The 12,442-nt window shown below is 36.8% G+C and overlaps 1 protein-coding gene across 2 annotated transcripts in view; it reads right to left on the minus strand.

Annotated features, from left to right (window-relative positions):
• The window catches only part of SLC38A9 (solute carrier family 38 member 9), an 83,180-nt gene that overhangs the window by 45,906 nt on the left and 24,832 nt on the right, over window positions 1-12,442 (minus strand). For both annotated transcript variants that reach the window (XR_003611666.2, XM_028119127.2), the window contains exon 3: window positions 3,740-3,872. Coding sequence is in view for 1 of the 2 variants with exons in the window: in XM_028119127.2 (XP_027974928.1) it covers window positions 3,740-3,872 (133 nt within the window). In the remaining variant the exon portion in view is untranslated. The remainder of the gene's footprint in view (window positions 1-3,739; window positions 3,873-12,442) is intronic.

Raw genomic sequence — 12,442 nt, forward strand, 5'->3', positions numbered from 1 at the left:
ACTCAAACTATAAAGAAATGACACATCAATACAAGGTAAAGAAAGGAGATATATACTCAAAAGCATTTAAAAAGCAGAAGTAAAAAGTGAGCTAACATAGCCTAAGGAAAGGCAAAGCAAGGATTGGTAAGGATGGAATATATAAGCAAAAGGATAGGAACCAAGAGAGGCTGAAGACACACAAAATGACTGAACAGATACATTTTCTTATACACATAGCTCTCACCTTACCTCTTATACATATCTTCTGAATTCTACCTCCCTAGAGAGGGGAAAAAAATTAGTCTACAGATAGAATTCTGCCCATCTCCCTGAGAACAGTCCTTTGGAATACGTAGTAGTCCCATATATAGTAGTATAGTAGTTAAAAACATAGGAGCTGACTGGTATAAATCAACGATCTTTTCTCTTTTTTAAAGATTTTCTTCTTTCTTTTTCTTTCTTTCTTTCCCATGCGAGTGGGGGGGAGAGGCAGAGGGAGAAGGAGAGAATTTCAAGGAGACTCCGTGCTGAGCACAGAGCCCCCCATGAGGCTCCATCTCACGACCCTGAGTTCATGACCTAAGCCAAAACCAAGTAGGACATTTAACTGACTGAGCCTCTTTTTTTCTAAGTAGGCTCCACGCTCAGCATGCAGCCCACTGCAGAGCTTGAATTCATGACCCTGAGATTAAGACTTGAGCTGAGATGAAAAGTTGGAGTCTTAAGGGACTGAACCACACAGGCGTCCTTCAACTATCTTTTATATTTAGCACCTACTATGTAAATCTACAACTTGGTGCTAGGTTTAGTGTTCAAGAAAAAAAAAATACAGTCCACAACTTTAAGAAGCTTAAATTCCATCTGGAAGACATATGAAGAAATTAGATAAGGCTAGAAGAGAGAAAAAAATTGTGAGATACTGTACTGCAGGAATGACAAAAAATTAACAGGGACTAGAATAGTTAGGGAAGATTATCTATATAAATAGGAAGTGATGGAACATTGAACCTCAGTAGGTAGACAGGATATGGACTGGTACAATAAGAAAGTGTTGAGTCCTTCTTTATGCTTATAATTGGTGGTAGCTTGTGGGTAAAAAATGTTTTGAATGCTATGCCTTGTGTGGCTTTGGAAACAACTATTTCTGAGAGATAAAAAGGCATATATAGAAATGGGTCTGCTGCCTTCTCTTTTATCCTTAATCCTCCTGGGTCTGACTTATATTATCTTCTTCAAGGGAGTAAAAACAAAAAAGCGAAAGGACCATGTCTGCATCAGGCAGAGATAAACCATGATGGCTAGCAAAGTTCAGAAAAAGTGAAAATTGAAAGTTACAGGAGGCAGGATTAGAAGCTAGAGGGTAAGAAGTTGCAAATTCTAGAGAGTTACAGACAAAATGGAGAATTGGATTCCATACTTTGGCAATAATATAGGGCAGTGTTTTTCTTTCTTTTCTTTTCTTTTTTTCTTTCGTTCTTTCTTTCCTTCCCTCTTTCTTTTTTTTAAAGATTTTATATATTTATTTGAAATAGAGAAAGCAAGAGAGCGAGCATGAATGGGTGTGAGGGGTTGTAGAGGGAGAGGGAGAAGCAGACTCCCTGCTAAACGGAGAGCCTGATGAGCCATCCAGCACCCAGGCGTAGGGCAGTGCTTTTCAAACTTAAATTTTCCCGTGACTGACACAGGGATGTTGTTAAATACAGATTATGATTCAGTAGGTCTCGAGTAAGGACTGAGACTCTGCATTTTTAGTAAGTTTTCAGTGATGCCAATATTGCTGGCCTGTGCAGGCCACATTTTTGTTAACAAGGATCTAGGAGATGTTGGCAGTCAAATAATTTTCTTCCCTTCCCCATTTTATAATAAAAATATTAAGATAAATGAGGAAATTTTCAGAAATAAAAAGGCACAACTCCGTAAAATCCTGAGACATGTGGTTTCACACTGTTCTTCCCTTAAACACCTTTTAAGGTGTTTTAAGAAAAATAAATTTGTAATTCTCAAGAAATGAGCCTGGATGTATACATACATTCATTAAAAATGGTCATGTCTTGGGGTGCCTGGGTGGCTCAGTTGGTTAAGCGTCTGCCTTTGGCTCAGGTCATGATCTCAGGGTCCTGGGATTGAGCCCCACATTGGGCTCTCTGCTTGGCAGGGAGCCTGCTTCCCCCTCTCTCTCTGCCTGCCTCTCTGCCTACTTGTGATCTCTATCTCTCTGTCAAATAAAAAAAAATGGTCATGTCTTACTGTTAATTCTAGATCACGGTTTATATACTTTTACTAGAGTCTTCTCACTGTCTGTTAACAAAAGGTATTCAACTTGGTGTACAATGTTGACTTAATTTCCAGGCAAACAATGTCCATTCAGGACTAGACTGGCCCAGCTGGTATCTCTGAAGTTTGCTTCCACAAGTAGAGCCTCTAGAAGGTCTGAATTAGACCCAGAAACATTGGATTACTTCTACTCCACAGAGGGCTTAGATAATTGTTATGGAACTAAGACTTTACTACAAGTACTGATATAAAGGCCTAGGGGAGGAAATAATGAAAAGATTGGGGAAAAAAAATGACCAGAATATTTTGGAAGTCATTACTCTGGTTATACAAAAGGAGATCTTAATATTTCACAAGACTTTAAGTGAGATATCTATGTTCAAATGATACCCCACTCCTTGTCTCTCCCTCAGTAAACATCTAAAGAGTATTGGTTCCCTTCTCCTTTTTTTATTATTATCAATAAAAATATCATTTTTCCTCCCAGAATGTTTCCATTTTTCCTTAAGCTTTCAAGTTTCTGCATCTCTCATATGTGATGATTCTTACAAAGCAACCAAATTACTTCCTATATTTTTGATCCTAAAATAATAATACAGATTTTAGAAGGTCAAAAGTCAACAACTATGGCCCATGGTCAAATCTGGCCTTCGACCTATTATTTTACAGCCTCTTTGCTAAGAATGGTTTTTATGTTTGTAACAATCATAAAACAGTAGTGGGGGTGCCTGGGTGGCTCACTCAGTTAAGCGTCTGCCTTCAGTTCAGGTCATGATCCTAGGGTCCTGGGATCCAGCCCCGAATCGGGCTCCTTGCTTGGCGGGGAGCCTGCTTCTCCCTCTCCCTCTGCCCCTCACTCGTGCTTGCTCTCTCTCTCTGGTGCTCTCTCTCTCTCTCTCTCTCTCAAATAAATGAAATCTTAAAAAAATACACAACCAAAAGTGAAGAAGACTATGCAATGGTATATGGCCCACAAAGCCTAAAATGTTTAGAATCTGCTCTTGGACCCTTGTTTTTGATCTATAAAAGGACATTACTAAATAGCAATATTATATGTGTTTGTATGTATTTCAATTTCCCACTCCTGTAGAAAACGTCTAAAAACTTTTTTCCCTTGTAGCTTCAAACTTAATAACTGAACAGATTAATCAGATCTGTTATTATTTATGTTCTTTATCAATGACCTACTAAAGTACTTCAGTAATTTATACTCCTCAGAGCTCTTAGGATTGGGGACTAGCAGAATTCAATCCAACAAATCTTTTAGGCTACTGTCAACATAGAGATATTATTTCAAATCTCTATGTCATGTTAGATAAGGCTGAGCTAGCCTGAGATGTAAGATGTGTACTAATTACTATCTTGATTTTCCATGATGCCATCCTTGGAATAAAAAGTTCACCCACTGGGAGTTTCCCTTGCTTATGCTGTTCACTGTTCATTTCAACTTAACCTTAGACAATTAGCAATGTTTGCCCCTTACCAGTGCCTTGTCTGCAGGAGCGGTGAGCCGGCTGTAGTAATGAATCCTCTTGTTCATGGCAGAGGCATGGTCGCTAACCCTCTGAATGACATCATTCACATTGATGATGTTTGTGGGCTCTATATAGAAAGGCCTAGAGAAGGGAATATACACTTGACAAAGAACATTCAGCCAGAAATTCTGGAAGTCAGCCATTGAAGAAAATAACTTCTTGTCCTCCATTAGAAATGGGATGTACCAAGGCAAGGCATTCAGTTCTCACTTTTGGTGGGAAAAGAAAATATCACAAAAGAAGTATTATCTAATCCAAAGACTAAAGCTTTTGTCTCATAATACTATTATAAATACACTTTTTTAATCTTTAGGAATTTAGCAATAGGAGATATAACAGAAAGAGTTTCAGTCAGTTATTAAAAAGAAGTATAGCAGCTGTCAGTTTTCAACAATGAAATTTAGACCCACACAGCTTTGAATATCCTCTCAAAAAGCTTCTGGCACTAAATCAAAGAAATTATTGTCATAAATGTTCCTCTACTAAAGAGGAACTACTCTCTTCTACTAAAAGAGTCTCCACTCCTTCTTTATGGGCCTAAATTACTTCCTATGACAAATAAAATATCTACTGCTTGGTTCATGTACTAAAGATTAGTAATCTCAACCATACCCCTTGTGAAACTTGTCTGAAGTCCTATCAAATGGAACATCAAGACACTAGCGACATTTTGCCTCATTCTACTGTATTTGGACTTCAGTAACAAATCCTATTATGCTAATATTTATGTGTATGCTTCTTTCCCATAATTATATCCCAATCAACTGCAGATCTGGTTTTCAATCATCATTTTCAGTTACTAACCCTCCCAGTTCATTACCAAAACTCCCTCCATTTGCTTCTAAACTTCCAGTAATATGATCCAAAACAGAAAAACCATGAAAAGGACTGCCTTTCTCCACTGATTCTCAAATCTCTCAAAGTCACAAATGATATTGTGCCCCAAACTGCATATGCTATGCCCCAAATTGCATATAATATGCTATTTTCAAAATACACATAGATCCAAATAATGAAGGAAAAAAACCCTCAGATTTCTCTGGTTCCATATAACTCTTCTACACAATGGGGTGCCTGGGTGGCTCAGTTGTTAAGCGTCTGCCTTTGGCTCAGGTCATGATCCTGGGGTCCTGGGATCGAGCCCCGCATCGGGCTACGTGCTCAGTGGGAAGCCTGCTTCTCCTTCTCCCACTCCCCCTGCTTGTGTTCCCTCTCTCACTGTGACTCTGTCAAATAAAAAACAAACAAACAAACAAACAAAACAAAGTCTTCTACACTTACAGTTCTGAAAGAAGCTTAAAATGTATGTTAGTCATAAGCTGTAATCATCAAGATAGTATGGTACTGGCATAAAAACAGACACATAGATCAATGGAACAGAACAGAGGACCCAGAAATGGACCCTCAATTCTATGGTCAACTAATTTTCGACAAAGCAGAAAAGAATATCCAATGGAAAACAGACAGTCTCTTCAACAAATGGTATGGGAAAAATTGGATAGTCACATGTAGAGAAATGAAACTGGACCACTTTCTTATACCATACACAAAGATAAACTCAAAATCGATGAACGACCTAAATGTGAGACAGGAATCCATCAAAATCCTAGAGAACACAGGCAGCAACCTCTTTGACCTCAGCCACAGCAACTTCTTGCTAGACATGTCTCCAAAGGCAAGGGAAACAAAGACAAAAATGAACTATTGGGACTTCATCAAGATAAAAAGCTTTTGCACAGCAAAGAAACAGTCAACAAAACTAGAGGGAACCTATGGAATAGGAGAAAATATCTGCAAATGTCTTACCAGATAAAGGGCTAGTATCCAAAATCTATAAAGAACTTATTAAACTTAACACCCAAAAACCAAAAAATTCAATCAAGAAATGGGCAAAAGACATGAACAGACGTTTCTCCAAAAGAACACATACAAATGGCCAACAGACACATGAAAAAATGCTCAACATCACCCGGCCTCAGCGAAATACAAATCAAAACCATAATGAGATAACACTGCATGCATACCAGTCAGAATGGCTAAAATTAACTCAGGAAACAACAGATGTTGGTGAGGATGCGGAGAAAGAGGAACTCTCTTACACTGTTGGTGGGAATGCAAAGTGGTGCAGCCCCTCTAGAAGATAGCATGGAGGTTCCTCAAAAAGTTAAAAATAGAACTACCCTATGACCCAGTAATTGCACTATTAGGTACTTATCCAAAGGATACAAACATAGTGATTTGAAGGGGCACATGTACCCCAATGTTTATAGTAGCAATGTCCACAATAGCCAAACTATGGAAAGAGCCCAGACATCCATTGAAAGATAAATGAATAAAGAAGATGTGGTATATATCTACAATGCAATATTACTCAGTCATCAAAAAGAATGAAATCTTGCCATTTGCAATGAAGTGGATGGAACTAGAGGGTATTATATTAAGTGAACTAAGTCAGAGAAAGACATATGATTTCACTCGTATGTGGAATTTAAAACAGATGAGCAGAGGGAAAGGGAAGGAAAAATAAGACAAGAACAGAGACGGAGACAAACCAGAGAGACTCTTAATTATGGGAAACAAACTGAGCGTTGCTGGAAGGGAGGGGGTGGGGGGCGGGTTAAGTGGGTGATGGGCATTAAGGAAGGCACTTGATGGAATGAGCCCTGGGTGTTATATACAACTGATGAATCACTAAATTCTACCTCTGAAACTAATAATATACTATATGTTAATTAAACTGAATTTAAACTACATTTGTTAGTCATTTCTGGAGACAATCTAATTTTGTGGAAGTACTTGAAAAACCAAGTGACTGAAATTTTAGTTTCTGCTATTTTTCCAACTACTAGACATTAGAGAAATGATAGTACAGATGTTAAATTTAATCCTGTCTCTCTAGTTAGTATACAGAATCTCGGAATCTTTCTTTTGCTATTTATTCTCCACCACAGCACCTAAATAGGATGGGTACTTTCCAGTTCAATCCAACATATATCTTAAAGTTGAGCACTTACTAGAGCAAATATGTGGCTATAGAGATCAACATGACAGTCTACCTCTACTAAGCATATCATTACCAAGTGAAGTAAGGGATGTCAATAAATCTGAAGGTGATATAAAGAAAACAAGAGCCTCAGAGGCTGAATAAACTATCCCTACTTATAAATTTGGTAGCCTTAGATAACTACCAACCCTCCCAAAGCATTATTATAGTGTTCTATATAAATTGTGTATCTACTGTGACAGCAGTACTAAAAAGCAGTGTAAAAACATTTATGTCCAGGAGAAAGTTTAATCATACCTGGTTTCACAATCTACAAAGCATTCATTTCTTTTTTTGCAAGAATAATACCCCACAAAATTCAAGAAAGAATTACAGCTTTAAGGCCAACATAAAACAGAGATTGTAATTAATCAAGGATTACTAAAAGAGACTAACAAGTATATTAATAGAGAGATGTAGATGTTCTACTTGTAGCTTTTTACTCTGAAAATCCAACGGTATTAATATCAACCACTAAGTTGGCTTGAAGGCTTGCTGAAAAGCAGTCCAGGAAGTGCTACATTTTTTGGCTCCTGGCCTCTAACAGAAGTGTTAACTGTACCAGTTTAGTTGGCTTGGGTACTATGAGAGCAGAATGACTCTGAAAGTTTTTCTTTTCCAACAGTTTTCATCGAGATGCTGAGTGCCTGTTCAAACAAATATTTTGGAATCTTTTCAAAACAGATTCTCTTAAAAAATATCCAACTCAGCATATTTTAACTAAATTATTAGAAACATATGCTTACGGCTCCATCTGAGAGAGCAAAAAATATAAATTACCTTTCTAAACTGAACTTCAGTTGGTTCTGAAAACACTTTTAAAATTAATAGTATACAGAAAACAGTATTAAGAGTAAAATACTTTTGAAACTTGGGCTTTTTCTTTTGAACATGGTTTCACATGATTGCTCCCTATCAGTGTTACTTCCCAAATGAAATGTAGCTCAACTGTGCCAAAGTAAAAATAAATTATGATATTTCATGTAGAAATTATATTTGTTTTACCTTATAAATATGTATGGTCATGCTACAGAAGAAAATGCTTTTAACATTTAGCAAAATTTTTAAAATATTTAAAAATGTGATTCAAAATCCCATATTTTCATTTAATACCCTTATAAACAGAAGAACGTTATTTCTACCTCACACCTTTTCTAGGTTCCACTCCTTAAATTCCTTAAGCATTTTTGGCTTTTAAATTTGTCTCCACCCTTCTACTGACCAGTTATGCTTCTCTGAAGTTTAGCAATAATCCCATGACTCTTAAGGTCCATACTCAATAATGAAGACCTATGACTTAAAGCTGTTCTTTTATTCACATCTCTATGAAAGCTGAAGCACTTCAACAGGTGCTGGACTTGGGTAGGTTGTTAAAAAATGAAAAGGGAATCAAGTATTCAAAAATCTCAAGCAAAATAAACATCCAAAATAATGAATCCACTGTACATGTCTCTTCCTGCTTGGTAAAACACTATGTCTGACACGCAGCTTTTTAATAAAGACAGAAAAGGAGTTAATCAAGTCATTGTACCTAGAAATTCCTTGCTGCTATAATAAAAATACTGGTGACCTGTAGCTTGCTAATGTGTTTATCACTTCCTCTGATGTTTATACAACATCTTTTTCCACAAAAACCCTGCTCTACACTCCAATTTCACTCATTATTATCAAAGGCTGAGCCCAAGATTTTCTCTATTATGGTTAATTAATTTGTACTGGTTCTCAAATTTATTAAATAGTATTTTAAGTGCCAAGCAAGTATGAAGCATAGTTCTAAACATTTAACAATGAATAAGACATAAAACCTGAAGGATCATAATCTGCTGGAGGAGATAGGTAAGCAATTCCAATCCAGAGGGAAAAATACAGAGAGAGTGAGTACTTATGAGCAACAGTGGGAGCAAGAAAGAGTGGACAGAGTTGTGTGGTACTAGGTATGTACAGTGTACTATGTGATCAAATAGAAGGAGAAGCTAAACAATGTCTGACAGATCACTGAGGAAGTTACAGCTGAGGTGAATCCTAAAAGATACAGAGTTCGTCAGATATGGGAAAAAGTAAAGAAATAGTGTTTCCAAAAAATATATAAAAGCATGTAGAAATAACCAGGAGAGAGAGCATGATGTATTTTTGAAAACTCTAAGTAGCAGGAAGAAAAGGGGTAAGACATGAGGTAAACCTGGGCAAGGACATGGAGGACTTCACATGCTAACAAAGGATATGATCCTACAGGGAAGAATCCCCCAGTCTTGGTATCCTCTGCTGATTCCTTCTCCAACCCCAACTCTCAAATAATCAGAGTAATCCAGAGTTTAATCCACTGACATTTTCTTTTCTCTATCTAGACTCAATCTCTTGGTGGACTCATCTAGTCACGTAAATATAAATATCATGTATATGCTAATGGCACTCAAACTATTATCTCTAGCCTGAACTCCTGATTCATGTATCAGGCCGCTCTTGCTACCCCCTCTCCCCCATCCCATCTCTTGGACTTCACTGCTTAAAATACTAATCACACTAGCCTCCTCACAATTCCTGAAACACTACAAGCGTGCACCTACTCCAGGACCTTTGTTACTAATTTCAGGTAAAACACAAAGTTTCTGAAGGCCTTTCCCCTAAATATCTGCATGGCTTGCTTCTTTACTTCTTGCAATTCTTTCCTCACTTGAGGAATGAGGTATTTAGCTACTCTTGACAGCACAGCTAAAATTTCAACCCATCTTCTCTACCCTTGTAATTTTATATATCTTCTCTGCTTTACAATATCTCCTTAGCATTTATACTATCTAACACAACATATACTTATTATTATTGGTTGCTTCCAGTAAATGTAAAGTTCCATAAGAGCAGGGATTTTTGTTAATTTGGTCACTCTTATATTCTCAGGGGCTAGGATAGTACTTGGCATATCATAAAAGTTCATTAGAATATGGTGAGTAAGATATGGTGTATTACTTTAAGAAAAAGTCTATTTTGAAATAACTTTTTTAAAGTAAACTCTATCCCCAACATGGGGCTTGAACTCACGATCCAAAGATCAAGAGTCTCATGCCCTACCAACTGAGCCAGCAAGGTGTCCCAATATTTTGAAATAATTTAGAGTCACAAAGAAGTTAGAAAAATAGTACAGAGAGTTCCCATAAACACTCCACTCAGGTTCCCCAATGACGATATCTTACATAACCATTGTACAATCATCAAAACTTGTATTACTTTTATTTATTTATATATTTTTAAAGATTTTATTTATGTATTTGACAGAGGCAGTGAGAGAGGGAACACAAGCAGTGGGAGTGGGAGAGGGAAAAGCAGGCTCCCTGCTCAGCAGGGAGCCCAATGTGGGGCTCAATCCCAGAACCCTGGGATTATGACCTGAGCTGTAGGCAGACATTTAACAACTGAGCCACCCAGGTGCCCCAAAACTTGTATTACTTTTAAAATTAAGAAAAAAGTTAATGAAAAATTATGGGGATAATTCTTTCAACTTTTCTGTAGGTTTAAATGTTTAAAATAAAACTTGGGAGAAAAATGATGGAGGAAGTAATCAAAGTGTTAAATACTGTACAAAATAAGAAGAAGCAACCTGTACAAAAATCAATTTAGTGTGTTAATTTAGTGTGTTATCCTCAAACCAATTAAACAGTTTTCAGGAGGACAGAATGATTAACACCATGTCAAGTGCTACTGCTATGTCAAATGAGATGAGAACTGATCAATGAAATGACCAGTGGTGACTGTGATGTGAGCAGTTTCAGTGGAGTAGTAAGGGCAAAAGCCTGTCTGAATTAGGTTCAAGAGAAAAATTGGGTATGTGAAGTATAAATAATTCTTGCAAAGAGCTCTTTGTAAAAAGGAGTGAAAGAAATGGAGTGGTAGCTAACGAGTTAAGTGTAAATACTTCAGAAACCATAAAAAAAAAGCATAACAAATACAGTAATCACCCATAATCCCACAATGAGTAAACATTAATAACATTTTGCCAATCTCATTTTCTTGCAAGAAACATGAGATTCCATTACATGTTCACCAGAATTGCTAAAATTTTAAAATCTGACAATACCAAGCACTAGCAGGAGGTAGAGTAATGGAAACTCTTACACACTATAGTGGGAATGTAAACTGGTTTAACTCCTGTAGTAAAGAGTTTGGCATTATCTAGTTAAGTTGAATATACACATACATATATCCTAGAAAAGTTCTTGCACATGTATGCTAAGACACATATGTAATAACGTTTATAAGAACATTAATTGTAAGATCTCTACACTGGAGACAACCCAAATGTCCAACTAGAGTAGAATGTATACATAAACTTCAGATAGTTATAAAATACCAGAAAGCATGGGAAAGAAATATTGTTACATACAACTTGGATGGAAATTACATGGAACAAAAATTCTAAAATAATACACATAGAATGATCTCATTCACATGAAGTACACAAAAAGGTAAAACTGAATTCAGTATTTAGGGATACAGAAACAATAAATAAAAATAGGGAAATGCTTACACAAACATCAGGAGAGTGGTTACCTGTAGGGAGGAAGGAGGATGTGTTTGGTGAAGGACATATGAGGAACTTCTGGGTGCTGCTGTTTCTATACCTTGGTGTTGGCTGCATAGGTGTTGGCTTTATAATTATTTCTAAAATTGTACATATGGGACGCCTGGGTGGCTCAGTTGGCTAAGCATCTGCCTTCAGCTCAGGTCATGATCCCAGTGTCCTGGGATCGAGTTCCGCATCAGGCTCTCTGCTCAGCGGTGAGTCTACTTCTCCCTCTCCCTCTGCCCCTACCCGTGCTTATGCTCTTCCACTCTCTCAAATAAAATCTTTTAAAAAATAAAATTAAAATGTACACACACGCTACACAGTCTTCTGTACATATATCATGTGATAAAAGACTTTAAAATACAACTTGAATTAACACATTCTTTCAAAATTTAGTAATGAGATCAAAAGGGACCAAAAAATCTTTTGTATTATACAGAAATTTACTGGTTATCTTTTGGCAAACTACCTTAATAAAGATGTGTCAAACTTAAATACAAGTTACCTACTTTTCTATAAAAAGACAACTGTTCCAAATTTGTTAACCCCTCCTGTGATGGCAAGTTGCTATCAAAAGTATGCTACATGAGTACACAGCATGCGTTAAAAACCTAAAAGCCTCCACATATTTAAGTAGGCTCCACGCTGGGCGGGGCTTGAACTCACTAACTGAGATCAAGACTCAAGTTGAAATCAAGAGTAGGACGCTTAACTGACTGAGTCACCCAGGGGCCCCAAGAAAGTAGCTGCTTTTTAAAAATTCACATGAGCAGAGAATATTCTGATAATGGATGTTTAGAAATGTTTCCATTGTACATAATTTTATTGCTGAAAATGATGTCTGTCACCAATAAAAACTCCTATCTGCAATCTTACATACATGGATGAAACTTTTTCTAACATTTAAAAACTTCCAAAGTATGTAAATGGCTTTTGAATCTGTTATTAAACATAAAAAAGTCAAAATAATAATTGTAATAATAAAGCAAATGGTATTTATTCCATGTAATACAAGCACCAGTCAGTATTTTCACTATAAAGTGTTTAGAGTAT

The sequence above is a fragment of the Eumetopias jubatus genome, unplaced genomic scaffold (genome assembly GCF_037043125.1).
Source record: "Eumetopias jubatus isolate StellerSeaLion01/CBP00866 unplaced genomic scaffold, mEumJub1_p1.0 scaffold_5, whole genome shotgun sequence".
Taxonomy (NCBI): Eukaryota; Metazoa; Chordata; class Mammalia; order Carnivora; family Otariidae; genus Eumetopias; species Eumetopias jubatus.